The sequence below is a fragment of the Mesocricetus auratus genome, unplaced genomic scaffold, assembly GCF_017639785.1.
Source record: "Mesocricetus auratus isolate SY011 unplaced genomic scaffold, BCM_Maur_2.0 Super-Scaffold_100025, whole genome shotgun sequence".
NCBI lineage: Eukaryota > Metazoa > Chordata > Mammalia > Rodentia > Cricetidae > Mesocricetus > Mesocricetus auratus.
Window position 1 is genome coordinate 14,676,490 of NW_024429206.1, and position 27,388 is coordinate 14,703,877.

At 40.3% G+C, this 27,388-nt stretch overlaps 1 protein-coding gene across 4 annotated transcripts; it reads right to left on the reverse strand.

The window, feature by feature from the left end:
- Positions 1-6,810: 6,810 nt before the first annotated feature.
- On the reverse strand, positions 6,811-27,284 carry Rsrc2 (arginine and serine rich coiled-coil 2). Of its 4 annotated transcripts, none has more exons than XM_040731147.1 (12): positions 27,109-27,284; positions 23,683-23,775; positions 23,127-23,283; positions 21,447-21,490; positions 20,581-20,658; positions 18,788-19,000; positions 17,263-17,466; positions 14,459-14,581; positions 11,470-11,549; positions 9,237-9,466; positions 8,572-8,661; positions 6,811-7,443 (listed from the first exon to the last, which is right to left on the reverse strand). In XM_040731147.1, exons 5-12 carry the CDS (start codon positions 20,586-20,588, stop codon positions 7,264-7,266), a joined length of 1,128 nt encoding a protein of 375 aa, XP_040587081.1. In that variant the 5' UTR covers positions 20,589-20,658; positions 21,447-21,490; positions 23,127-23,283; positions 23,683-23,775; positions 27,109-27,284; the 3' UTR covers positions 6,811-7,263. The 4 variants fall into 4 exon arrangements, with proteins under 4 accessions (XP_040587081.1, XP_040587080.1, XP_040587079.1 ...); XM_040731146.1 differs by having other exon boundaries at positions 9,237-9,469; positions 27,109-27,283; XM_040731145.1 differs by lacking the exons at positions 20,581-20,658; positions 23,683-23,775 and having other exon boundaries at positions 18,788-18,978.
- Positions 27,285-27,388: the final 104 nt, after the last annotated feature.

Sequence of the window (27,388 nt, forward strand, 5' to 3'; positions counted from 1 at the left end):
ACTGGACGGATTGTTTGCATTGCACACTGGGATTGATCCTTTTCGAAACGATTCCGAATGAGTTAAAACAATATGGGTTGTCCTTGTTAGGCGTCCGAAGCTGAAGAATCAGAGCCGGATACTTGGTTTATGACGCATTGTGGTGCGTTTGCTCCTCGTCAAAAAGAGATAACAGGAACTCTAGCTTTGCCGCAGACGACATTTGTGCTCAAGCCACTTAATTTTATTGTGCTTGTTTCATTTTTAAAATGAATGTAAGTAAAATTAGGTCATTACATTGTTTTAGATTTCTCTGAGGAGGCTGCCTTAGGTTCATAATCCATTCATTCGATATATATTCATTGCCTTTAATGAGTCAGACCCTTCTCTAGAACCAGAGTGCTAATATCTGCCCTCATGAACTCAATCTAATCAGGGACAAAAAAAAGTAAAACACCATAATTACAAATGTTTCTGCTTTCTTGTTGTGCGGGGTTTGAATGGATATTCGTCATCACATGTTAACAACATAGGTAATTATAACGTGTAACAAAGAAACAATAATAGTCTGGTCAGTTGTGGCATATTTGGGATCAGGAATTCAAGGCCTTCCTCAGAGACAGTGTGGCAAGCCTGGGCCACATGAGGTATCCTGTCTATTCTCCCAACTTATAAAAGAATAAAAAAAGGGAAAAGAATACCCTGTTGGTGTCTGTCAGTGAAGGGAAGAACAGGAACTGAAATGAAAGACTTAGTGAAAGACTAAGTGGGCAAATTGGTGGCCAGGGTAGAGGAGAAAATGAAGATAAAAGCAGTGGGTAGGTTGGGAAAGCAAAGTGTAGTAAGATGAATATGGAACATTAGCCAACTTCTTCTGCACTGTCTACCAGCTAAAGTCATGTAAACATTTTGAATAGATGGTCTGTAACAGCAAACTTGCCTTTTGACAAGATAGTATTAAGGATGGCGAACAAACGAGATAAAACAATGAGTCTAGCAAACAGATTGATAGATTTTCGTTTTGTCTTTTGTGTTTTCTTTCTGAGGTAGGGTTTCTCTGTGGCTTTGGAGGCTGTCCTAGAACTAGCTCGAGAGACCATGTTGGTCTCTCGAGGTCACAGAGATCTGCCAGCCTCTGCCTCCCGAGTGCTGGGATTTTTATTTTAATTTTAAATAGCTTGTTTTACGTATCAATCCCAGTTCCCTCTCCCCTCCCCTCCTTCCACACCCCCGCACCCTCCCCCCCATCCTCCCATCCTATTGCCATTTCCTTCCGCATAGGGGATATCTAGAGTCTATCATTTCACTCAGGGTAAGGGTCCAGGCACTTCCCTAAGAGTCCAGGCAGAGAGAGCAACCTTCTTTGTGTTATGGACACACGATGCCTGTTAGTATTCGAGGGATAAACACCGATCCACTGCTCAGGACCCCATAGGTAGCCCAGGCCTCCTTACTGACTCTCACATTCAGGGGGTCTGGATCGGTCCCATGCTGGCCTCCCAGCTGTCCGTCTGGGGTCCAAGGATTAAAGGCACGCGCCACCAACGCCCCGCGATAGGTTTTCATAATAAGAAAATTGTAGCTTGTAGGGACTGGGTGAAGGTGGGGTCCTAGAGGTTGCAGCTCGGGAGTTGAACTTTTCTGATTTGTATGATGGCCCAGAGTGTTTGCAATCCCTCACTGAAAGGGGGTAGGGAAAGCAAGCTTGGATTATAGCAGCAATAGTGGTGGGAAAAAATAGATATATTTAAAAGATAAAAGAGATGGATGCAGGGGCTGGAGAGATGGCTCAGCGGTTAAGAGCACTGACTGTTCTTCCTGAGGTCCTGAGTTCAATTCCCGGTAACTACATGGTGGCTCAGAACCATCTTAAATGAGGTCTGTTGCCTTCTGTTGGCATGCAGGCAGAAGATTGTCTACATAATACATTAAAAAAAAAAAAAAGAGGTGAATGTGTGTTGGTTAAAGGTATTGAGAGAAAATATGTAGTATTGTTAGGGTTCATACTTAAACTGGTCAAATAAGTGGTGATTTGAAATTAATGGGATATGGAAAAGTTTTGAGAATGGAGATGGTTTTATTTTGATGTGATACCTTGAGGCAATTCACCCTACAAGCAGTAGAGAAGAAACTAGACTTGTTTTTTTTTTCAAGACAGGGTTTCTCTGTATAACAGTCCTGGCTATCCTGGACACTTTGTAGACCATGCTGGCCTTGAACTCACTAAGATCTGCCTGCCTTTACTTCAGGTGTGCTGGATTTAAAGGCATAGGCCACCACTGCCCAGCTGTATTTTTCTTTTTTTCGAGACAGGGTTTCTCTGTGGCTTTGGAGGCTGTCCTGGAACTAGCTCTTATAGACCAGGCTGGCCTCGAACTCACAGAGATCCGCCTGCCTCTGCCTCCCAAGTGCTGGGATTAAAAGCTTGTGCCACCAACGCCCGGCTCAGCTGTATTTTTTTTTAATGAGAGAATGACATAGTCTCCATTTATTTCAGATAACACACAAGTGAAAGGAAATCAATGAAGTCTGTACAGTTTTAAATTAGTGGCCATTTCCTTTAAGTTTTTTTTTTTAATTTAAATTCGAAACAAGTTTCACATGTCAATCCCAGCCTTCTCTCCCTCCCCTCCTCCCCGGCCCCCCTCCAACCCTCCTATTCCTCGGTTACATTTTTAAAAAAATCTTTTTTAGTGGTGTTGCGTATTAAACTCAGGACTTCATACACACTAGTCAAAAGTTGAGTTGGGCAGTGGTGGCAAATGCCTTTAGTTCCAGCACTTAGGAGGCAGAAGTAGGTAAATATCTTTAAGAGTTGGAGGCCAAGCCAGGCGTTGGTGGCACAAGCCTTTAATCCCAGCACTTGGGAGGAGGCAGAGGCAGGTGGATCTCTGTGAGTTCGAGGCCAGCCTGGTCTACCAATCGAGTTCCAGGACAAAGACAATACAGAGAAACCCTGTCTCGAAAAAAAACCAAAAAAAAAAAAAAAAAAAAAAAAAAAAGAGTTGGAGGCCAGTCTGGTCTATGGAATGAGTTCCAGGGCAGCTGAGGGTACACTTTGAAACCCTCTCAAAAACCAGTTAACTAAAATAAGATGGGGGGACATTACTTACTGGATGACTTGCAAGAAGTTCCAACACCAAAGTTTCACTCCCAATGATTTTTTTTTTTTTTTTGGTTTTTACGAGACAGGGTTTCTCTGTATTGTTTTGGAGGCTGTCGGTTCACCCTGGCCTCGAACTCACAGAGATCCACCTGCTTCTGCCTCTGGAGTGCTGGGATTAAAGGCCTGCGCCACCACCGCCCGGCTCCCAATGATTTTTTTTAAGGTCTTGTTAGTCTATAAACTGGTGATAAGTCCATAGTATGACTGAGAGGAAGCTTTTTATTGGGGATACGAGGGAGAGAACAGTCAGTGGCATTTGGAAGAGTCCAGAGCAAAGACAGTATACTGAACAGAATATGGCTAACAAATGACATCACCAGGGCTATCTGCAAGGAGAGGGGAGAATAGGGGAAAGAGAATAGAGAAAACATAGAATAGCAGGAGCAGAGCATAGAGCAAACATAGCAAGAATAGCAGAGTTATAAGAGGTAGCAGATGGGGGCAGGCTTGAGCTGGAGGCAGTTTTAAAGCAGGGGAGAAGGTGGGAAGGGCTAGAATGAACTTTGTATTGTGTACAGATACTTGTGATTCCAACATGTGCTTTGATATGCTGATAAGTACCAAAGGTAGCCAAAAGTCCCTTTGGCCAGAGGTAAAGAAAATAGACTCCTTTTGGTTGAAGGGGACTAGTTTCCCAAATTCCTAAGGAATGCAGGCTTTCATCTGGCACAGAAATCCTCCTATAGTCCAGGTTGAGTTCATTTCTGGATCTTTGGACTCCCTTATGGGTTGTGGGTAATTTTGTTTGCTTTGGATCTGTGAAAATAAGAGGGGATCAATCTCTACAGAGGCATATTGTTTAATCAGGATGAATGTGGTAGTCTCTCTGGAGACTGTGCACTGGGAACTTGATGCCATAAAAGGGAAGTTGGGAGTGGGAAGATTTCAGTTTGCAGACCTATTTCCTGCTTTCCCAAAGACAAATTTTGATGGAGGTCCTTATGTTGGCACCCTTGTCAGTTCTTCTAGGCCTAATGACATGTGTTCCCTACAGGTGTCTCCCCCCCCCCAAAAAAAAGATACACACAACACACACACACAGAACCAAAAAAAAAAAAAAAAAAAAGATACCTACAGGTGTCTCCCTGGTGCTACTGCTATCTTGTCAATTCTTCCTGCTGCAGCAAGTTCTTCAGGACACCTCAGATTATTAGCCCTTAAGGTCTTCTCTTTTGTTTTTCAAGACAGGGTTTCTCTGTGGCTTTGGAGGCTGTCCTTGAACTAGCTCTTGTAGACCAGGCTGGTCTCGAACTCAGAGATCTGCCTGCCTCTGCCTCCTGAGTGCTGGGACTAAAGGTGTGCACCACCACCACTTGGTCCAATTTTTACATACCGATTTACAGGAAGGATCTCTTTTCCTTAGTAGATGGGTCATGAATAATCCACTCAAACATCACTTGGTCCAATTTAATTAAGTCTTGTCCTTCCAGTGATTCAAACATCACCAGTACATGCTCAGGCCTAATTTCCAGGTCAGTCTGTGGCAGTTAAGAGTTGGAGCCCACCTGGCAAAAGATATCAGGCTGAACTTCCATGAGTGACTACCAGTAGAGCTGCTAGCTACTCATCTTGCCATCAGTGGGCCAATGAGGGTAAAAAAAAAAAAAAAGAAAAAAAAAAGCCCAGAGGTTATAATGCAACTGTATGTGCTAGGTGGTGATAGTCCATGCCTTTCATCTCAGCACTTGGGAGGCAGAGGCAGGCAGATCTGAGTTCAAGGCCAGCCTGGTTTATAGGTAGGGATATATAAACACAGTTATAACCTTCCTGTCCCAGAAAACTTAGTACTTAGTATTTCAAGCCCTAAATAGATGGAGGATTCTATTTGTAATGGTCTTACAAGACTTTTGAGATCTCATGTACCCTAGGTTATGTGGTACTGGGGATCAAACCCATGACTAGGCAAATATAGCAACTGTGCTATATTCCCCAGGCTCTTTTTAGTTGCCCAGGCTGGCTTGGGGAAATCTTCCTGTCTTGGCCTCCCTGGCGATGGGATTCCAGTATTTAAGCCTCTTTGATTTCTCCAAGAGGGAATTTTAATATTTCACTGTATGTCTTTATACCACTGTCCATCACCATGTCAAGAACAATGAAAATTGCTATAGCATACATATCATTTGTGGCTGGGCTTATTTTTTGGCTTTCTGAGACAGTTTCTCTGTAGGTTTTGGAGACCATCCTGGAACTCTTTGAAGACCAGGCTATCCTCAATAGCACAGACACTGCCTGCCTTTGCCTCCAGAGTGCCAGGATTGGCTGGGCTTATTAGGGACTTGGTTAAGCTTAGAGCAACTAAGTTGAGAACTAACATTCACCTAACAAAGGGAGTTGTAGACAGTGAATCTGCAAAATGTACAAAAGGAAAACAAATGTTGGGCTTTTGAGTAACTACAAGGGCTGGATTGACTGATTTAAAAAAACTACAGAAATGAGCTAATAGGATGAGAGGAAGAACAAAAGGATTTCCATTTAAACTAAGCAAGTTACCCTTTGTCCTTTATATACTTAAAATTTTTCTGCTCATGTGGTTTGCCTGATTTATGTGTACCATATATGTACAGTGATCATGGAGGTTAGGAGAGGGTTATTAGAACCCAGGTAACTTGAATAAGCAGTTGTGGGCTGCCATGTACTAGAAACTGAATCAACGTTTTCTTCAAGAGCACCAAAGGTTCTATTGAACCATCTCTCCAGCCTCATTAATGAAAACATATTTTTTTAAGATTGGGTCTCCCACAGGTAAGGCTGGGTAGACACATCTAGTTCAAAATTCTACTTGTTAAGTATGCATAAAATAATCCTTACATGCAGCTCCTTCCTTTGATCTATATAATCCATTCACCATCATTCTAGCTGGCTGTTATTTACAGAAACACCCACCACACAAGACTCCAAAGCTCTAATCATCCAAGTGCTGGGTTATTGGCCCAGACTACCATACCACTCTTCAAAGTTGTTCCTAGCTAGGGGATGGTGGCGCACACCTTTAATCCCAGCAATTGGGAGGCAGAGGCAGGCGGATCACTGTTGAGTTGGAGGCCAGCCTGTTTTACAGAGTAAGTTCCATGATAGTCAGGACTGTTACACAGAAAAAAGTCTGTTTTTTTTTTATTTTGGTTTTTTGAGACAGGGTTTCTCTGTGGCTTTGGAGGCTGTCCCTGGAACTCACTTTGTAGACCAGGCTGGCCTCGAACTCACAGAGAACCGCCTGCCTCTGCCTCCCGAGTGCTGGGATTAAAGGCGTGCGCCACCAACGCCTGGCCAGAAAAAGTCTTTAAAACCCACTCCCCCAGCCCAAGTTGTTGTTTCTAATGTCTCAGTTTCTGATGAAAGGGACAATGAGCAAGTAGCATACAACAGACTTGTTATAAGGCACTTTATTAATATAAAAGTGCTCACATCCCTTTAATGCATTTACCTATGTCCTGAATAACACGGACTAATAAATACTGCACACCAATTTTGCCTTCTAATAGAAAAACTACTATTTTAATAAATTTGTTTCATTCACCTTCCCTTTACATATTTGTGTGTTGTGGTATTGCTTATACCTAAAACAGCTGCTGTAAAAAAGCATTTATAGCCAGTGTTTTTAATTGTAAAATCAATGCTACATATAACAGACTCAAACAAGAACACCAGGTAATTTAAATTTACACCAGTTTTGAGAAAACCATTTTTATTATCACTGCCCAGCTCGTGTGTGCAGATTATGTACCAAATGGCCAGATCTTCTAAAGAACATCTACATAACATTTCTTTCATGTTTCAAGAGATGAAAATAACTGTACAAGGTTAAGTACAAAAGTACACAAGACAGCGGACACGAGAAAATCTATGTATGAGATTTTATCCCACCCGAAGCTTTAATATATTTGAAAAGTAGAATTCATGAACTAAAAAATATTGTCCTTCTATAGTCCTGTCAAGTTTAATGGAAGTGGGTTTAACCTGATTACAACACTAACACCAGTATCACTGATCTGATATTTACAAAAAATCGTATTTTTCAATAAATTAAAGTCAATGCAACACCCATGCAAGCTAGAATACTAGCTGTTTGGTGAACAAGGACCGACATCAGAACAAGTCTATAAAGTCCCAAATGATATTTTTCAAACTGTATCCATTCCACGCATTGAAGATGTGAAACCCAAACCCATTCCTCTTTGTGTGTGGGTTTGTGATCTTGCCATTTCATACTGAGCATCAAGGTTCCGAAAAACTTCTTCTTGTTGCTTCAAAGTCTTGTAACTTTCTTCATCAACTGAGCTACAGCCAGCTTCATCTTCACTCTAAATATAATAACTTCCTGTTAGTAGTATGGTCAAGAATAGAGCAAAGATTGAGCATATAAATACCAATCATAGAGTGAAACAGGGATACACATGTTTCAGGAACAGAAGTGTTAGCTATTTTACCAGATTTAAAAGAAAAAAACCATGTAGGCTTTGGTGGGAAGAATAGTCGTTATAATGGTGGGGGTGCAGCACGTGGAGATTACTCTGTTAAATGGGAGGGAGAGAGGCGGTGGAGAGATGACTCAGCAGCTTTAAAAGTACTGGCTGCTCTCTTCCAGAGGTCCTGAGTTCAATTCCCAGCAACTACATGGTGGCTCACAACCATTTCTAGTACGGTTTGCTGCCCTCTTCTGGCATACAGTTGTGCATGCAGATATAGCGCTCAACAACAACAACAAAACAAAAAACAGCTTAAGCGAGCATCAAATTAATTCCCTACATATTAATGGTTAGGGATTTTTTCTTTTTCTGGTTTTAAGAGACAGGGTTTCTTTAATCCCAGCACTCGGGAGGCAGAGACAGGTGGATCACTGTGAGTTCGAGACCAGTCTGGTCTACCGAGTGAGTTCCAGGACAGCCTCCAAAACAATACAGAGAAACCCTGTCTAGTAAAAATCAAAAACAAGAGAGAGAGACAGGGTTTCTTCTGTGCGGCCTTGGCTGTTCTGACTGCCTCTGAGTGCTGGGATTAATGGAATTCACCAGCACACCCGGACACTTTTAACCTAAAAGAACATTAACAAATTCCTCACTCCTTTTTGAAACCTTAAGACCAAGAAAGATAAAACAAAACTCCACAGGTTTCCATGTAGCCAAGGCCATCACAAGAGTCTCTATGTGGCCTAAGATGATCTTTGGCCAGGTGGCAGCGCACATGTCCCAGCACTTAGGTCTACAGAGCAAGGGTTTGCCTCCAAAACCCAAAATGGTGAACTTGAGTCCTTCCTGCTTCTACTGCCAAAGTATTAGTATCACAGATTGCTAAGCAAGAAGTAGAGCCTGGCCAAGATACACTTCAAGATCCTATGGTATTAACTTGGAGATAGTCTCAATTACATACGTAGAACGGACATACCACAGAAACACATTAAAGCTGGAAATCAATCTTAAGGCACAACTCACCTTAATGCCCATTAACTTCCTAAATTTGACATTTTGGTCCTTGTTTCCAAAATTCAATTTTTCCCATATTTCAGCAGACTGAGATTTGTCCTGTTAAAAAGCACTGAATTTTAGAACATGTAAAACTTACTTCATAAATTCCACAATGCAGTCAAAAATCAAACAATTTAAAGAATCCAATTATTGTTAATTTATAACTATCTTAACAGGAGTTTTCAAGGAAAGAAACCTAAGTGAACATTACCTCATAATATATCCTGTGCCCATGGAGAAAGCATCTCACTCTGTAACCCACTCTAACTCCTGATACACTTGCTTCAGCCTCCCAAAAGCTGGGACTACAGGCATGAGCATAGTGGCTCATGCCTCTTCACAGACTAAGCTGCTTAGTTTCACACCCCTTATAAAGTTATGTAAACAATGGTTTTCTTTAAAAGCTTGGTTCAAGAGAATTCAACATTTTGACATTCCAGCACAGTGTTATCATCCAAAAAGGTCACAAATGAGTCACAATTTTTTCTAAGTTGGACATGTAACACATTTTCAATTTTAATTATGGCAAATTTGATCATTATAAACAGGCTTTTGGAAATGACAGCTTTCATTCCAATTTGTTTCATGCAATCATTAGCTATTGGTGAAATGACAAGGACACAAGAACTTACGCCTTCTTTCTTGCCTTGCCAGAGCATTTTCCTCTTTTTCTCTTGCTCAGCAAACTTCATTGGATTCACAGCAGCTGGGTTATAGTAGCTGGGTACAGCTATGCCAGTCTCTGCCAAAGCTTTCGCTTGCAGGGCTGCCATTTGAGCTGCCATAGCTATCTGAGGAGTCACTTGTGTTCCTGACGCCAACAGTGCAGCAACATTGAGAACAGAACCCCCAGTGGCCGCAGCTGCTGAAAAACAGAAATGGATTTTAAAATACATGTTAGTGTGTTAATCAAGACATTTGCTTATTACTGCCAAAGAAATATACACAAAATAAGGCATGATTTAAGTAAAATGAACTAGGGCATCAGTAGCAATTTGTGTATATGTGTGGTTTTTCAAGATAGGGTTTCTTTGTCTAACAGTCCTGACATCCACTTTCTAGACCAGGCTTATCTCAAACTACCTGCCTCTGTCTACCAAGTGCTGGAATTAAAGGCATGTGCTACCACTGCCCCACAGTCAGAGTCTACCAATAAGGAAGCTGCCAATGCAGAATATAGCTGCCACCTTTAAAGAAAAATATTCTTGGTTTAGTGGTGGTGGCACATGCCTTCAATCCTAGCACTCTGGAGGCAGAGGCAAGAGGATCTTTCTGAGTTAGAGGCCAACCTGTTCTACAGAATGAGCTCCAAGACAGCCAACCTTATCTTGGAAATCTGAGTGTTTGCTTTCATGTATGTGTATGTACCACATACATGCCAAAAAGAACAAGAAACCACTGGATTTTCTGGAATTGGAGTTACATATAGTTGGCTCTGTGCTGCAACGTGGCTACCAGCTACCAGGAATCAAATCTAGGTCCTCTGGAAAAAGTCAGTACTAGTAACTGCTGGAGCTGGCTCCTTACCCCATCTCTTTCTTTTTTCTTTTTTTTTGGTTTTTTTCGAGACAGGGTTTCTCTGTGGCTTTGGAGGCTGTCCTGAAACTCACTTGGTAGTCCAGGCTGGTCTCGAACTCACAGAGATCCGCCTGCCTCTGCCTCCCGAGTGCTGGGATTAAAGGTGTGCGCCACCAACGCCCGGCCCGACTTCATCTCTTAAGACAGGGTCCGGGTATGTAACTCTGACTAGCTTAGTACTAGCTAGCTATGTAGACTATGTTGGTAAGGAACTCAGAGACCATCTCTACTGTCTCCTGAGTACTAGGATAAAAGGCCTGAAGTATTATCCCCTACCAGAATACAGTCCTCTTAAAAAATTCTTTCTCCCATACCTTATGTTTTTGCAGACAGTCTTGCTGTATAATGAGCCCTGGCTTCCTTTGAATTTGTAGGGAGCCTCCTGAGTGGTTATGGGACACCATATATATATCTGGCTCTAAAAGTTCTTAAGCTGACATTATAGGAAGTCAGTTATGGAGGCTTATTACCAAGAATAAGCATTATTCACTCATCAAAAATTATCTGATCACAAGTCAAGTGAGATAGCTTGGTTGGTAAAAAGAAAAACCTGACCACCACAGAACTCAAAGGAGGAGGAGACAACTTACTTCAGAAGTTGTCCTCTCACATATACATGTCACCAGGGTATCTAAGTAGTTACTTAGACACGGGCACGGGTGGGCATGCATGCACACACACACACACAAAATCTTAACTGCTCATAATAAAGAAAAAGCCCTCCAACTGATATAGCTGGGTTTGGTGGCACACACCTATAATATTTAGTATCTAGGTTGTCATAGGAAGATAAAATATTGAAGGTCTAGCTGAGGTAAGACTGTCTCAAAAATCCAAAGACTGGGATAGGTGAAGGTGCCTGCACTAAGATATCAAAGAGTTTTTCCATGACCATCACATGCGCACTGTGGCACTTTCAGGCAAACACACACTAAAAACAAAACACAGACCTCTAATATAATATAAAATCTCATTACAATAAGAGAACAAGGGGCTGGATAGAAGCAGAGTGCCTGCTTGGCAGGAATAACACCTAAATTGGTTTTTTTGGTTGGTATTATTGAGACAGGGCCTCACTATTCAGACCAGGTTGGCCCTGAACTCAGAAATCCTCTTACGTCTGTCTTGTAAGGGCTCCCACTGAAACCACTCAGGGCCATAAAAAGGTTTCTGAGAAGATGAAAACACTCAAGATATTTATACAGTAAGGATAAAGGTGAATTTTTCCTACTACATTTTCTGTATTTTCCATGTTTTTTAAGAATCATGTAACTCATAGTAAGTTACCTGCAGCCATTTCTTGTTGCTTTTGCTTTTCAACCATCTCCTTTTCTCGTTGTTCTTGTAATTTCTTTGCCCTTTCCAATCTATCAAAGACAATTCAAAACAATTTGATGAAAATCAGTATGTATCTTCATGTATATATACAAACATTTTATACACAGAACTTTAAATTAATGAGTTATCATATTCTTCCTATCAACATTAGGCACCAGGTCAATTACTGAGTATGTCAATATAATTCTCTAAACAATTCTTTTTAGAGTAAGGGCTGTGGCTTATGTTGTCTTCTGTCCTTGAACTGCAGGGCTATAGCAGGCTACCAACCAGGGATGCAAACTTTGCTATATTCACCCAAGTAGGATATGCTTAGCCTTGAATTCCTGACTCCCCTGTCCCTACCAGACCAACATTTGGATTATAGGTGTGTACCACTGTGACTACTCTTAAATAATTTCTGAATTGGTCACAGCAAATTTTTTACAAGTACCCCTTCCACCCCAAATGCTTTAAATTAAAAAAAAATCTCTAGCCAGCCATGGCAACACAAACAGCACACAGAGGTTAAAGCCTTATTACTTGGTGAAAACCTGTCTAGAAAAATCAAAATGGTCCAAGTTGTGGGGTGTGCATGTCTTTTAGTCCCAGAAGCTAGGAGACACAAGAACTCAATGAGTTCAAAGCCAGTCTGGGGGGCTAGAGAGATGGCTCAGATGTTAAGAGCACTGGCAGCTCTTCCAGAGGTCCTGAGTTCAATTCCCAGCAACCACATGGTGGCTTACAACCATCTGTAACGAGATCTGGTGCCCTCTTCTGGCATGCAGGCAGAACACTGTATACATTAAAAAAAAAAAAAAAAAAAGCCACTCTGGGTCTTAACCCCCCCCCCAAAACACAAAGGTCTCCAATTTCTGTCAGTGCTGTCTATGAAAGCAAAGGTAAAATTAAAGCCAATAAACCACATATTGGTGCTAGGTAAGTTATAATGCATGCTTAAGTATTAAAATAGTATCTATAATATACTGCATAGGGAAGAATGCACCTTGATTAAAAGTAGTCTATTTAATATTCACTTAAAGGATCACTATAATCTTCAGTTCAGATAACATAAAACTCTTCTTTAGTCTACTAAACAAAGAAAACAAACAAACAAGCAAGAAACCCCACAATCTACTAGAGAGGACAAACTAAATCATGAATTCTGGTTAGCAAGGGAACTGGTATAACATAAAAATTTCAAAAAAGAAATATATATAAACGAATATAATGTTCAGTCAAATTCATTTTCTACATAACAGATCAAAAGTATTATCACTCAGTCAGTTCTTGAAAGAGAAACCCATAAATGCCACATTTTATTAATTTGGTTCAACTCAGCCAGGATTGAGAAAAAGGTTATCTTTTTGGTTTTCAGGCACACATATATTGTATTATAGTGACAGCAAACAGATATTTGTGTTTTTTTTTTCTTTCCCAGAGAGTGTCATGTGGTCCTGGATGGCCTCAAACTAAGGTAGAGAGAATGACCTTAAACCTATGAGAATTCTGGCTTCTACTATTCAAATGCTAGGATTAGATATGTGCCACAGTTGATTTTAGGCAGGGCTGAAGAACTCAGAACTTTTGCATAACAGCAAGGACTACACCAACTGAGGTACATCCTCAGTAGATACTTGTTACAACAAGGACACATAATTTATTTCCAAAACTGCTTTAAATTCTGACACTTAAAACCAAACAAAAGAAATACGTTTACAAGTTTCTTATAGATGAGTCAGGGACTCTTTATGTAGCCCCTAGAGTCTGTCCTAGAACTCTCCATGTAGCCCAGAGTGTCTTCTCTGCCTGCGTCTGCTCCTTGAGTACTGGGATTGAAGGCATGGACCAATATGCTTCAAAGGTTTCTTTTAGGGGGTTTCCTGTCAGATCACGATAGTCTAACCCAAACACCTTGCAATGCAAGGATTACAGGTATACACCAACATATAACAGACGCGAGTGTAATAAAGAATGAACTTCAATACTTCGAAAATACTATAAGTCAATAATTATATATTAGATTTTTAATTCTGTTGTTTGAAACAAGACAACTATTGGTCTATCGGTTGCACTTGTAGGGCCATTGCAGGTCAGAACCAACTCCACTCACTAAAGTGAATGGATGAAGAAGGGGTGAGCTCACACCTTTGCTGCTGCTGTTCAGTGGAGTTTCTGCCAGGCTGGCTTCACAGGGCAGCAGCACATCAGGTAACACTGTGATAACTGTATTTTTATAATGAAAAAAAAATACAAACTCAATTTTGTAAGGAAAAAAAAAACCCAAATTTAAAAAAATGTAATTTTCAGAATATGCGAAAAATTGCAAACAAGTGCTTGGTTTTGGCCTCCCGGGGCAGCTCTTTTCTTTGGCTGCTGCATGTTTCTGTCACAGACCTGCTCTAATGTGGCTACACAAACGCCCAACATTCAAACAGAACTTCAGAAAGGCAACATTCTCTCTACACCTCAAGAGAATGAATTGGCTTAGGATGTTTACCTACTAAAACTAAAACTGAGTTGACAGAATTCTCAGTGTTCAGGTGTTTTCTTTTCTTTAAAGAAAAAAAAAAAAAAATCAAGGAAAAGACAACTTAGAGGTTCCTCAACGATTTAAAACCCCAACTCTCCAAAAGCAAACAAAAGACATTTGAATATCTGCTTCTTTCATGGGGATGTTAATAAAAACAAGTTACAAAAGCAAAATCTTCTCAGTCTTTCAGCATGTGCAAATTAAAAACAAACTAAGAAAATCCCCACTAAAAACCTACTTAGATAGCTCTGTATCACAAATGTGCAACAGTATTTATGGTTAGATTTTTTTGGGAGGTGGGGTAAGGATTATGCTGAATTAAAAGCATTCAATTGCCCACACAATTGACAGCTACTTGAAAAGGAAAAAAACAAAAACAAACAAACAAACAAAAACCCAATGACTTAAATGGGAAAATACTCATACCTCCTAGCCAAAGCTTCCTGGGCGTCCATTGCTGTGTTTCTTCCTCTGAAGGGAGGTGGACTTGGTGTCCGGCTTAGGCTTCTGCTAAATCTTCTTGGTTTTTCAATTCTCTTCTTTCTATCTCTGAAACAAACAGTATTCTGTGTTTCATTATGACCATCCAATAATTATCTTCAACAAAAACCAAATTTCTTTACATAGCTCAACAAAAATCAAGTTATACATTAAATAAAGATTAAGAAAAAAAAATCCACATATCTGCCTATGCAATATTTACATGCCCGGCACAAAGGCCTTTTGGAATGGGGGTTCCAGATGAGTGTTGGGAATTGAACAAGAGCAACCAGTGCTCTTAAACACTGAGCCACCTCTTCAGCCTTATCAATCAATACATCTTTCATAGTAATTCTAACTTTTTTTACACATATGGTCAGTTAGCATCCATGTTACAGCTGGAATCACACTGGATATCCCACTTCTGCCTGCATATCTGGTGGCACAAAGATTTGCTTTATACATCCTGTATGTTAGTATGTACACAACGAAGATTCAAATATTCCTACTATTTTAAGTGGAAATATTGATGTCCAAAAAAATTCATCTAATGGGGCTGGAGATGGCTTAGTGTACCTGCTATTTTTTTTAGGAGGACTGAAGTTCAGTTCCCAGCCTGCATGTTGGGTGACTCACAACTGCCTGTAATGTAACCCTAGATCTAATGCCCTCTTCTGGCTTCCACTTCCACTTGTAAGATGTATCTAGGTCCTGTGCTCAAAAATAAACAGTAGGAAACCCAGGAATGTTAAACACACAGGATTGTTCCTTCCAAGAAAACATACCTGTTTTCTGCCCAGAAGGATACCCTATTTATCTGAGTCAAGCAAAGAACTATCCTCCTCCATACCCTTCATTGTTTACCTTGAATCTGCTTCCTTAATCTATAGAACATGTCTTCATGGAAGATGTCACTTGTACAAGTGTTTCAACATAATCATTCCTTAAGCTCTGTTGTGTACACCAACTGAGTTAATTATCATCAGGAAACTTTTTTCCCCGAATTGTGCTATGCTTAATAAACTACTGAGTGCCCGACTCTACTAAGCCATGCTGGACTGACTTGTGGTCAGTGCTGGAAGAGACCCCAATACCCACTGACATCTGTACACAAGGGAAACACACATACACACACACACACCCCAAATCTCAAAAAAAGGGAGAGGGTCACTGGCCTGAACCCATCTATAAGAAACATCAAAGTGAACTAATTGCTTGAAAAGCAACTAAAATGAGTTACAACAGACTATATTTAGGTATATATATATGTACATATAAATATATTTATGCATGTAGCAACAACTGATGAAGAAACCATGAATTTTTTTTTTTTATTTTTTCGAGACAGGGTTTCTCTGTGGCTTTGGAGGCTGTCCTGGAACTCGCTCTTGTAGACCAGGCTGGTCTCGAACTCACAAAGATCCGCCTGCCTCTGCCTCCCGAGTGCTGGGATTAAAGGCGTGCGCCACCAACGCCCGGCCAAAACCATGAATTTGAAGCGGGGAGGAAGAGGGTATACAGGAGGATTTAGAGGGAGGAAAGGGAAGAGAGGAGTGTAACTAAAATAAAATTCCCAAACTACACAGACAAAAATATCAATGAGTTAAAAGATGGTTGAGTGGTTAAGAGAACTGGCTGCTCTTCCAGAGGTCCTGAGTCCAATTCCAAGCAAACATATGGTGGCTTACAACCATCTGTAATGGGATCTCATGCCCTCTTCTGGCCTGCAAGCATATATGCAGACAGAGCACTCAAACCAAAAACCAAACAAAACTCCTCAAACAACAATAACTGACCCCCCCAACAAAATCACCTACCAAGGGAGCTCCAGAACAGCCAGGGTGAAGGACTACATAGAAAGGAGACCCTCTTTCCAAAAAAATGAAACAAATAGTACTTGCTCTGAAAGCAAGAGGACTGGAATTCAATCCCCTATCAATCCATGAAAAAAATTGGGCATGGCTATAACCCTAGTATTTGGGACTGTGGGGATAGGAAGATCCCAGGAGCCCGCAGGTCATCCTAGCTGAGTATGTGCCTCAAAAAATAATAAGAACAATAGAGGAAGACATCTGACATTCCCCTCTACAGGTACATAACAGACACACACACAAGCTAGAGATGACTCAGTAGGCAAGAACACTTGCTGCTCTTACAGAAGACCTGGATTTGGTCCACAACCACCAGCAACTTGTCATAAAGGATTTGATGGTACTCTTTTGACCTTAGGTACCATCATGCATAAAGACAGAACAAACACATCAAACAGGAAAATTAGGAAAACAAAACGAAATCAAATGATCTGATAATATACAGCATTAAATTAGCTCTTCTGATTAAAGAGAAAAAACAAACAAACAAACAAAAAAAAACCACCACCACCAACAAAAACCCCAACATTAATTGCTGGGCATGATGGCAAATGTCCTTTAGGGCCACACAGAGAAATCTTGTCTCAAAAAACCTCATATCAAACCAAACAGAACACACAATAAATTTAGGTTACTAATACCTTCAAATCACATACTAAGTGTGTAAGAATGCATAAAGGAATTTTTGTGATGCAGGACACAGAACCCATGGACAAAGCATACTAAAACACACCCACTGAGACCCCATCACTAGGTTCTACGTTTATTTGTATTGATAAGGTAACGACTTAAAATACTTTAGATCGATCAGTCTGCTGTATAACTGAAAAACAGATGGACAGTGAAGAGCATGCTCTATTCAGGAGAATGAACACTCACCGACTTCGACTCCTGGATCTGCTCCTGCTTCTAGTTCTATGCCTGTGTCTGGATCTTGATCGGGAACGTGTTCTAATCCTTCGTTTTCTATCCCGGCTTCTAGATCTTGACTTCTTCCTGTCTCTGCTTCTGGATCGAGACTTTTTTCGATCCCTACTCCTAGAACGAGACTTCTTCCTCTCTCTGCTTCTACTTCGATGGCGCCTGAAATTCAAGTGCATAAACATTAACTGATCATAATCATCTCCCTTTTAAAGGAAAGAGTCTTACTACATATCCCAGAAAGACCTTTAACTACTTCCTAATTCCTGAATGCTGAGACTGTATGCACGTGTAACCTCGACAACCTAATTGTCTTTTCCATTTACACTTTATAAACAAACAAACAAACGCTTGCACCTTAATGCCAGTTTGTTAGAAGCAGCACAAATTTGGTGCTGAGGCAACGAGTAGATTTTGATTCGGAAGTGCAAATGGTCATTCTTACCAATCTCCCAGCTTTGGCTTAATTTAAAACAAAATTTTATGCTATGTCAGCCAAAACTAGCATCCATCACTACAACGATAAAAATACTTAGCTGGGCACATGAAAAATACTACAGAGAGCCGGGTGTTGGCGCACGCCTTTAATCCCAGCACTCAGGAGGCAGAGGCAGGCAGATCTCTGTGAGTTCGAGGCCAGCCTGGTCTACAAAGCGAGTTCCAGGACAGACTCCAAAACAATACAGAGAAACCCTGTCACGAAAAATACTACAGAGCACATGCACTGGCTATCACTGAGCCACCTGCTTTTGTTATCAGAAACACAACAGAACAGACTGGTGAAAGCAAATCTTAAAACTTTTTTGTTTGGTTTGTTTTTTGGGTTTCTCTGTGTAGCTTTGGAGCTGGTCCTGGAAATCGCTTTGTAGACCAAGCTGGCCTTCAACTCAGAGATAAAAGAAAAACACAACATTTTAAAACAAGTTTGTCAAACTTTAGAACCCCCACACCACAGCTCAGTTCTCTTTCAAGAATTCCTAACATCCACTTTGCATAACTCCAGTTACAGGGAACTCTTCCGCACTTCATAGGTACCAGTCACATACATGGTATGCACACACACGAAGGCAAAATGCCCATACATATTAAAACATCAACATACATATTTGAATCACAACTCTATCTTCCAAAAGGTGTTTTATTGTGACTAAATATTATAATACAATGCTGTTTTCTTTTATGCTACTGAGATACAGCTTAAGATTCTAAAGAGCCGGGCGTTGGTGGCGCACGCCTTTAATCCCAGCACTCGGGAGGCAGGCGGATCTGAGTTCGAGGCCAGCCTGGTCTACAGAGTGAGTGCCAGGACAGCCTCCAAAACTACACAGAGAAACCCTGTCTCGAAAAAACCAAAAAAAAAAAAAAAAAAAAAAAGATTCTAAAAGCTTAATATCCTATTTAAGATTATGTGTGTGTAATGTTGGGCTAGGAATAACCTACAGGTTATTGGAAGATACCACACTACAACCCTGAAACTAGTTACCTTTCACGAGACCTAGATCTTGAGTGACTTCTGCCTCGTGATGACTTCCTTTCTTTGCGTTTGTGTCTGTCCTCACCATTTTCAGATGAATTTAATCGCTCTCTTCCTCTCTCAGAAGAATGTTCTTTGTCATTGTGCTCCTCAGACTTATGTCTCTTAGAGGACTTATCTTTGGATTCATGTCTTCTTGCCTGTTTTAACAAGAAGTTGGTTCTTTCAGGAAAATAGTGCAACAAAAAGAGTTAGTATGGGTATCAGAAAACAAAAATGTTGTGATGCAACATTAGTAACCTTAGGAATGTGTGGCAAACAAAATCATCTAGTTTCTTATCACCTAAATGTTGCATATGTAATTATAATTTTCTAATTAAGACACAAAATTGCAGCTTGTTCACTAAGCACTTTAAAAACAATAACAAAAATAGATACTGAAAAGCCATAGTTCAAGTGTAATCGGCAGTTTTCTTAAAAACAAAACAAAAAACGAACAAAACCCATTATAAATCCAATGGCTACACAGTTAAGTTTAAAAAATAGGACCAGATGTAGTGGCACACACCTTTAATCCCAGCACTAGGGAGACAGAGGCAGGGGGAATATTGGAGTTCTAAGCCAGTCTGGTTCCACGGCAGCAAGGGCTACAGAGAATCCCCCATCTCTAAAGAAACAATGACAACTCCCCCAAACCACAAAACAAACAAATAAAAAATACTGGAACTGAGGGATGTAGCTCAGTAGCAGAGCATTTCATGAGCATGCATAAATTCCTAGGTCAATCCCCAGTAATAACAAAAAGGAAAACTTAAAAAAGGAGAGAATAGGTAAAAATACAAAGCAACACCTCACAAAATGCACTTCAAATGAAGCAACTATTTTAACAAAAAGTTCATACTTCCTGCTATTTCAAATTATGCAGAGTAGCAATGTCCCATTTTAACTGACACTTCTTGTCACATTCTCTCCAATCACTTATCAGCTTGCATCAACCCCAACAGGCTTAAAGCTTTATTACATTGTATGAACCTAGGGTAGAAAATAGCAACTACCATTTTTAATTGAGAGTCAAAAAAAGTAGAGCAGGGATAACAATTCCTATGCCATCATAATATAGATACTTTGAACTCATGTGTATAATCAAATCACAACCCTACCACTCAAATGTAGAATTTGGAAGCATTATGTATTTCCCAACCCAAACTTGTGAAAGCCACCTTGGATTTAAAGCTTAAATCCCACGCAACTCAGGGCAGTTAAACTTAAATATAAGACACTCAGGTCCTCTACACATAGAAAGAGGTGGAAACACAAAGCTGCACAGTAATTCAACTGGCCTGGACCCGTCCTTAGCTGCTTGGGCCACCACTCCTCCACTGTAACACAACATGGACAGTTCCCACAACGGGACATAGCACACTTCTTTTGACTAGAGGCTAACTTAAATGCAAAGTCAAAAAAAATCAACCAGAAAGGTGGAGTCAATCATTTTGGAACATGCACAATGACACATCTGAAAATGATCATAGTGACTTTTTACTTGTGCAGAAAACTAAGAGACCTGGAGACACAAACTAAACTTTAGTTTTATGACCAGTTCTCTATAATATGACCTTAGAACTTTCTCAACTTTGCTATATAGTAGTAGACTAGAAAAGCTTTAAATGGTTAAATTTCCAGAAACTTAAAGAGTTTAAATTTCAAACATAACATTGCCATTAATTTTATAAAGCATTAAAACCCTTAACTGATTTAAGATATATTTAAGGGAAATAGGAGTTTGAATGACTAATAGTTACCTTATCATGAAGTAGGCTTATTATTTTGCTATCTGAGTCTGCAGCGTCTTCAGTTCAGTCTCTTCGCGCATTAGCACGCTGAGTATGATTTATTATAGAAATGTTATCATGTGAGCTAAACAAAATAGTCATTTTCACAAAAACTCTCCTAAATAAAAATTTAACAGAGCTTCCATTAGGGGAAGAGGTGAAGTCCCTGCCCATATTTGTTTTCGGAGTCCCTTGCCCAGCCCCCTGAGGCTCTTTTCCCTTTCTCACTGTTAATTTTCTTCCTGGGTAGCTCAGTCCTCATCTTCTTAGGTGGGTGAGGCAAGTTAACTCCTATGCAGTACAGCCGCTGCCTTTGCTTTTCCTAAGGCTTTACTGTAAATGGGACCTCTCCAACTATCCCTCACATTATTGCAATAGTATAAGGTTCATTGGCTAGCTTCACTAAAGAAAGGAAAGAAAACTCAGTACTTTCAATGAAGAAAAAGTAGCCCACAAATAGGGTAGCGATAAAGATGACTGATACTTAAAAATCTCAAGCAGTTGTTAAAGGATAAAGAGACCCGGGACCTCAGATTAATGGAAGCTCTGTATCACAGGCCTAAAAGTCCAGCTTATTCTTCATATGATATTTTTATTGTGAATATTTTTCACAATATAATAAAAGTTAATAGCTTTTGAAGGTACTTTTTATATAAACAACTATCTTCTTGAAAAAAAATGATGAATCAAAATCATGCTTATTTTAAAACCCAATTAACCTTTTAAATTTCAAGTTTTGGCACTTACCTTGACAATGGCAAATAGTCACACAAACATTTCTACCAGACACTTTACAAGAATCTTAAAGTACCTATTCACTACAAAGTGTTAATTACCTCTTTGCTTCTGCTCCGGCTCCTATGTTTTCTTCCTTCATTATCTGTGAACACACACAAAAACCCAAAGTACATAAACATATACAAACATCTTAAATACAAATTACAATGACGTAACAATAAAAAAGTCAGTAGTACAGGACTTTCATGACAAAGTTCAGGTTTGAATTAAAAGAGGTGAAAAAGCAAATCAAACAATCACTTCCTAAATTTCTAGTTAGGGCTAATTACATTGCCTTCCAAAGAGTCATTTTTTTTTAGTCATCCTTAAAAAAAAAAAAATCTTGAAATAGAATGGCTTTGCGGATCTCTGTGAGTTCGAGGCCATCCTGGTCTACAAAGCGAGTTCCAGGAAAGCCTCCATAACAATACAGAGAAACCCTGCCTTGAAAAACCAAAAAAAAAAAAAAAAAAAAAAAAAAAAAGCCGGGCGTTGGTGGCGTACGCCTTTAATCCCAGCACTCGGGAGGCAGAGGCAGGCGGATCTCTGTGAGTTCGAGGCCAGGCTGGACCGACAGCCTCCAAAACAGAGAAACCCTGTCTCGTAAAACCAAAAAAAGAGAAATAGAATGACTTTATGTTACGCTGGCTGGCCAGGGACTAGAACTCACGATGCATTCAAGGAGTCAGTTCCCCTCCTTTCACCGCTTATGGGGGCTCTGAGTGTCAAACCTTGATTGTCAGGCTTGCACATACATGTCCTAAGCTATCTCACTGGATGTCAGCTCCTGGCTTTCACATACCTGTTCTCACACACAACATACCACACACATACTAAACAAACACTCACACAAAACAAACAACAACAAATCCACACAAAACAAAACAAACAAAACTTCCCAAAACAAAGAGTTTAAAAAAAGAAACACATTTGGGTTGAGCACACAGAATCTCAGCACTCAGGAGAGTTAGCCTGGGTTACATTTGACATTTATAGTCAAAAGGATGTTAACTAAAATTTTTCTTTTTTATTCTTCCTTTTTTTAAAGCTGGGGTTTTATGGGCCCCAGAATGGATTTAAATTTTTGATCATCCTGCAATGTCATATCAAGCTTAATGTTTAATCCAAATGTGATCACAATGCCCAACAGATTTAAACACACCAAAAAAACTTGAGAATTATCTACATACACAAATAACACATGACTAAGCTCCATTTACAACCTGTAAACTAACTGTTCTTCTGTTTCTCACTTTATTCATTGACTTTTACCCCAGCCCTGCTTTCTTTCTTTCTTTCTTTTTTTTTTGGTTTTTCGAGACAGGGTTTCTCTATGGCTTTGGAGGCTGTCCTGGAACTCGCTTGGTAGTCCAGGCTGGTCTTGAACTCACAGAGATCCGCCTGCCTCTGCCCCCCCCCGAGTGCTGGGATTAAAGGCGTGCGCCACTAACGCCGGGCCAGCCCTGCTTTCTTTAAATAACAAAATGTTACCCTTTAAATGCTACTTATTTTCCTTTGGTTTTAAAGACTATTTAGCCTAGGCTGGCCTAGAACTACTATGTAGTAGTTCATCCAGTCCTTATAGCACTTCAAGGCCTGGGATATAATGCAATGGCAGGGACTACTTGGCAGAGTACTGGGCTTCTATTCTAGCCCTAGTGATAGAAGAAAAAAACATAGTTAAAACATACAGAATATACCACTATCTAGACAATGTCTCAGCACAATAAATTCCTTACCTGATTTTCGCTTTCTTTCTCTTGACCGTGATCGTGACCTTGAATAATGATGTTTTGAGGCTCTAGGAGAAATAGATACATCTGACTGTTCTTTTTTCTTTTCTCTATCTGGGGATGTCTTTTCTGGGGCTAGTCCATCTCGATCTGTATCAGTAGCCTAAAAGTTAAAAATAAAAATGATCAAAGTTAGTAATTGCATTTCCAAGTTTCTTGGTTTTTAAAAGGACAAGGAATGAAGACAGTTGAGTTTTACCAGAAAAGAAAACCAAAACCCAAGTATGGCTGATTTCCAAGTGGATGTATTTACAGTAAAGTAACAGATGTAAAAAGATTTGGCTGTTGGTATTTCCAATAAATATTTAAAGAAACTATAAAACTTTAGAGGTGTGAATTAAATTTGTTGACTTGCCAGTAATCAAATAGCTGTTCATTATTATTAAAAAGCTATCTAGAACTGAGTTGTTAAAAGGTCTAAAGGTACTTAGAATTGTAAGATATTAAAACAGCACAGGGAATATTTCTGGATTATAAAAGAATAAGCAGAAAATTACCTTACCTGAGAACCTAATTAACCTTCTTTAATGAAAATATCCCCTTGGCACAGAGGTACAGCAAAACATGTTCTGCATCTCCGTATTTATGCTCTGGGCTATGGAAACATCAAGCCGTTTCCATGTTAAAGCATTTTATAGGCAATATTACAATATAAAGTTTATTTTGATGTGCTAAGGATTAAACCCAGGTTTTTTTCCACGCTTGTTAGACAAATTCTCTATTACTGAACTAAATCCCAGCAAAACTAAAACAAAAAGCATAAAGGCACACATTTTCAGAGACCTGAGTACCTAAGGTTCAATTTCTTGTCATTTTCTAGTTTATAGAAGGCTATCTTCTGTACTTGTAACAGCAACCAGCACAGAATTCATGAATAAATGCTTGAGATATGACTTTCAGTCATATGCTCTCACTAATGATATTTCTGGTTGAAGACATAGGTCAGTGGTGTAAGTGCTTGCTTCAAGTGTGAAGTTCCATCTTAAAAATCACTAGAGCTGAAAAATAATCCTCAATCACCTCCAACCGTTTTACTATAAAACTAATACAGAGGGGTGGAATTGATGTATAGCTGTACTCATGTATGAAATGCTAGAAGATACTTTAATTAAAAGGAAAGCACCACCTACTACCTGGTGATGTTAGCATACAGCTTTTATCCTAGCACACAGGAGGCAGACAGATCTGAGTTCAAGGCCAACCTGGGCTACAAAGAAACCTGGGGGGGGGGGGCAAACACCCATTCACCCACAGCCACAAACAAAAACAAATGGACAACTGACTTAAGATGGAATAATAGAAAGTATTTTCAGCCAGGCGGTGGTGGCGCAAGCCTTTAATTCCAGCACTCAGGAGGCAGAGGCAGGCGGATCTCTGTGAGATCGAGGCCGGGCTGAACCAACAGCCTCCAAAACAATACCAGAGAAACCCTGTCTCATAAAAACAAAGAAAAAAAATTTTCAAGGATACACTAAATCCTGAAAGTTCCCTTGAACTGGGTTTGATTTTGAGATGACAAGCCCTAAAACTGAAATTACAGATAAATGCCACCAAACATTTAGTTGATTGAATTCTGGTAAGAGGAATTGGAAATAAACACATCTGAACCCTGTGCAGTGGAATGGTAGGTATCTGACAGGAGAAGGTAATAGGAAAATAAACCTGTTCACTCAGGCAACAGATCACTCAGGACAAGAGCTGGCAAACTACATTACTTTTCTTCCCTCCCTTTCCTTTGGCCTCTGCTGGGATTAAAGGCCTTTGTTACTGATCCTAGAATTTTTTTTTATATTTAAAAATCTTGGTAAAACAAGCAAAAAAATGAGAAAAATTGAACATCACCCACAAAACTAAAAGTATTTACCAGCTGCTTCTTTTTACTAAGTGTTTACCAATTTCTGACTTAGAACTTCAGAGGGCAGTTGGTGGTGCGAGACCAGCCTGGTCTACAAGAGCTAGTTCCAGGACAACCTCCAAAGCCATAGAGAAACCCTGTCTCCAAACATTACTAGCTACACAGGGGTTTCTCATTCCAGTATCCTATACTCTTGTTCCAGGACCGGTATAATTTTGTGCTGAAAGGCATTCATCCTCCAGAATCAAGGTCAACCTTACTTTACACCCAATACCCAGAAACATTACCTGACTCCCCTAAAATACCTGACTCAATTAAAATACTGTAATGTTTGCTATCAACTAGTAATACATGTTGCTCATTACAAACATTAAGGATGACACATTTTTTTCATTCTTGCTCTTACTATTCTTCAAGACTATCTCAACTTAAGGCGCTTCAAACACCAACCACAAGCACCCCCACCCCTGCTTTGAGATGATGTCTGCTATGAGTTCACTGCTGCCCTCAAACTTTTTAATACCCTGCTGCAGCCCCTCCCCCCAGTTGTTAGGATTACAGTAAAACACACTCCCTTTTCCTGAGAACCAACAGGAGGACAGATAACTATAGAAAAAGACATCACCTAGTCCACTAAGCCTGGCAACAGAGGAACCACTGTGTGACACAGGTTATTAGCAGTTACTTTCATATGTAAAACACAGACAAAAACACAACTTTTGTTTTCCTAAGAATATTTACAATACAACGGATATAGAAAGCCCAATTAGCAAAATCACTCAGCTTTTACTTCAATTTAGCTGAAATCCATGAAAACACTGCCTGAAAACTGCCTTATACTTATTCACTGGGTCTATCGGAAAGCCTTCTTCCTACAATTTACATCCTGACAACCCTAGATAAGTGAAGCACAGCATATAATTCCTTTCCCAGTGCAAAAGAAGCAAAGCAGCAGACTTAATACTAGGCCAGTCCTCTGGGGGATTGCCTTTATTGTGGAGGGCAGTGCAGAAACCAAATATTTGAATTCATTTCACTTAATGAAACACAAGAAAAACAATACTCCTATTTGCTTGACACACCTTAGAAGTATTACTCCCGTAATTTAAAAAAGCTTATGTACTCTTTGAAACCTCATAAAAATTATTTTTAAATTCAACTAGACATGAAGGGTAGTGAGATGTAGAAAAACCTACTTGTACCAATCTAATTTCAAATGTTCCAATTGTCAGGGAGAGCAATCCTCGTCTACAATATGAAGTTAAAGCCTTTTAGTCAGTAAAATGCTCGCAAACATATTTTCTCTATGTAACTAGAAACAAAACAGTCACAGGATAATATGATTCATTAAAAAATGGGCATAGTATATCCAGGGCAGGCTTCCTGTTCGAAGAGGTCACTTAGGTACGGTTTTTATTTGGGTCAAGAAAGGGGTCGTAAAGAAACAAGGCCCGCGGCTCTCAAAGACTTAAAATGGTAAAACGGATCTCTCTGAAGCACAAGTGTGCCAGGGAATGGAACTGGATAATTACAATAATTTTTGCTCATTAAAACCATCTCAACTCCAACCGAGAAGGTTCGCACCGACAAACACTAAGCAAAAAATTAGACAAAGTACCCCACGTAAGGGTTCGCCCAAAAGGATTAGGCTGTTTCCTCATACACTGTCCTTTAAACAGATCGCCAGAGACGATCTGATTTTTTTCTTTCCAGTCGCCACTTCTCCAATGTTAGCATTAACTCAGAAGCCCTACCAAAGCGCAACACATACCACTAGTCTGGGTCAACGAGGTGAGTCCCACAGCTCGGTGGGTTTCTTAAAATCTGGGGTGAGGGACGTGATGAGGAAAGTTCTGGAAAAAAAGAGCCATTCCCTGCGGCTCCCCACCCCCATCCACACCGCCTTACCTCCCCCTCCCTGCAGCAGGAAGCCATCATGGCGAGCGCAGAAGGCGGCCGCGGCGCCATTTTGTCCACACACAAGCACGGACAACAGCTCCGAGAGCTGTTCGCTCTGTGTAAAGAAACAAAAACGACCCCAGCCCTGGCTTCCAAACTCCAGTTAGCACCTACCGCCATCGTTTCTGAGTCCCGGCCGCAAAGGCGGCACCTCTGCTTGACGCGCTCAACAGTACTGGCCGCCCCGAAGCTTCGCCACAGACTTTCTCTGGCGCGAGAGACCCGGATGGCACAAAAGGGATGAGGCCTGGCGCGGCGCGCAGATTGCTGGGAGAAAAAAGGGGGTGGCGATAAGAGTTTCTATAACAACGCGGTTCGAGATGATGATTGGTTAGTCTTTCGAAGGGCGTGGCGCAAAGCCTGCGACGTGGGTGGGGCCAAGAATACACAGTGA

Excerpts from the sequence above, each read along its gene's own strand:
- Rsrc2 (XM_040731144.1), bottom strand. Across the intron at positions 21,491-23,126 it reads AGAAAGAAAGCGAAAATCAG|ATAATGAAGGAAGAAAACAT; the intron begins GTAAGGAATTTA and ends GTGTGTTCACAG. Across the intron at positions 18,979-21,446 it reads GCCGGAGCAGAAGCAAAGAG|GCAAGAAGACATGAATCCAA; the intron begins GTAATTAACACT and ends TTGTTAAAACAG.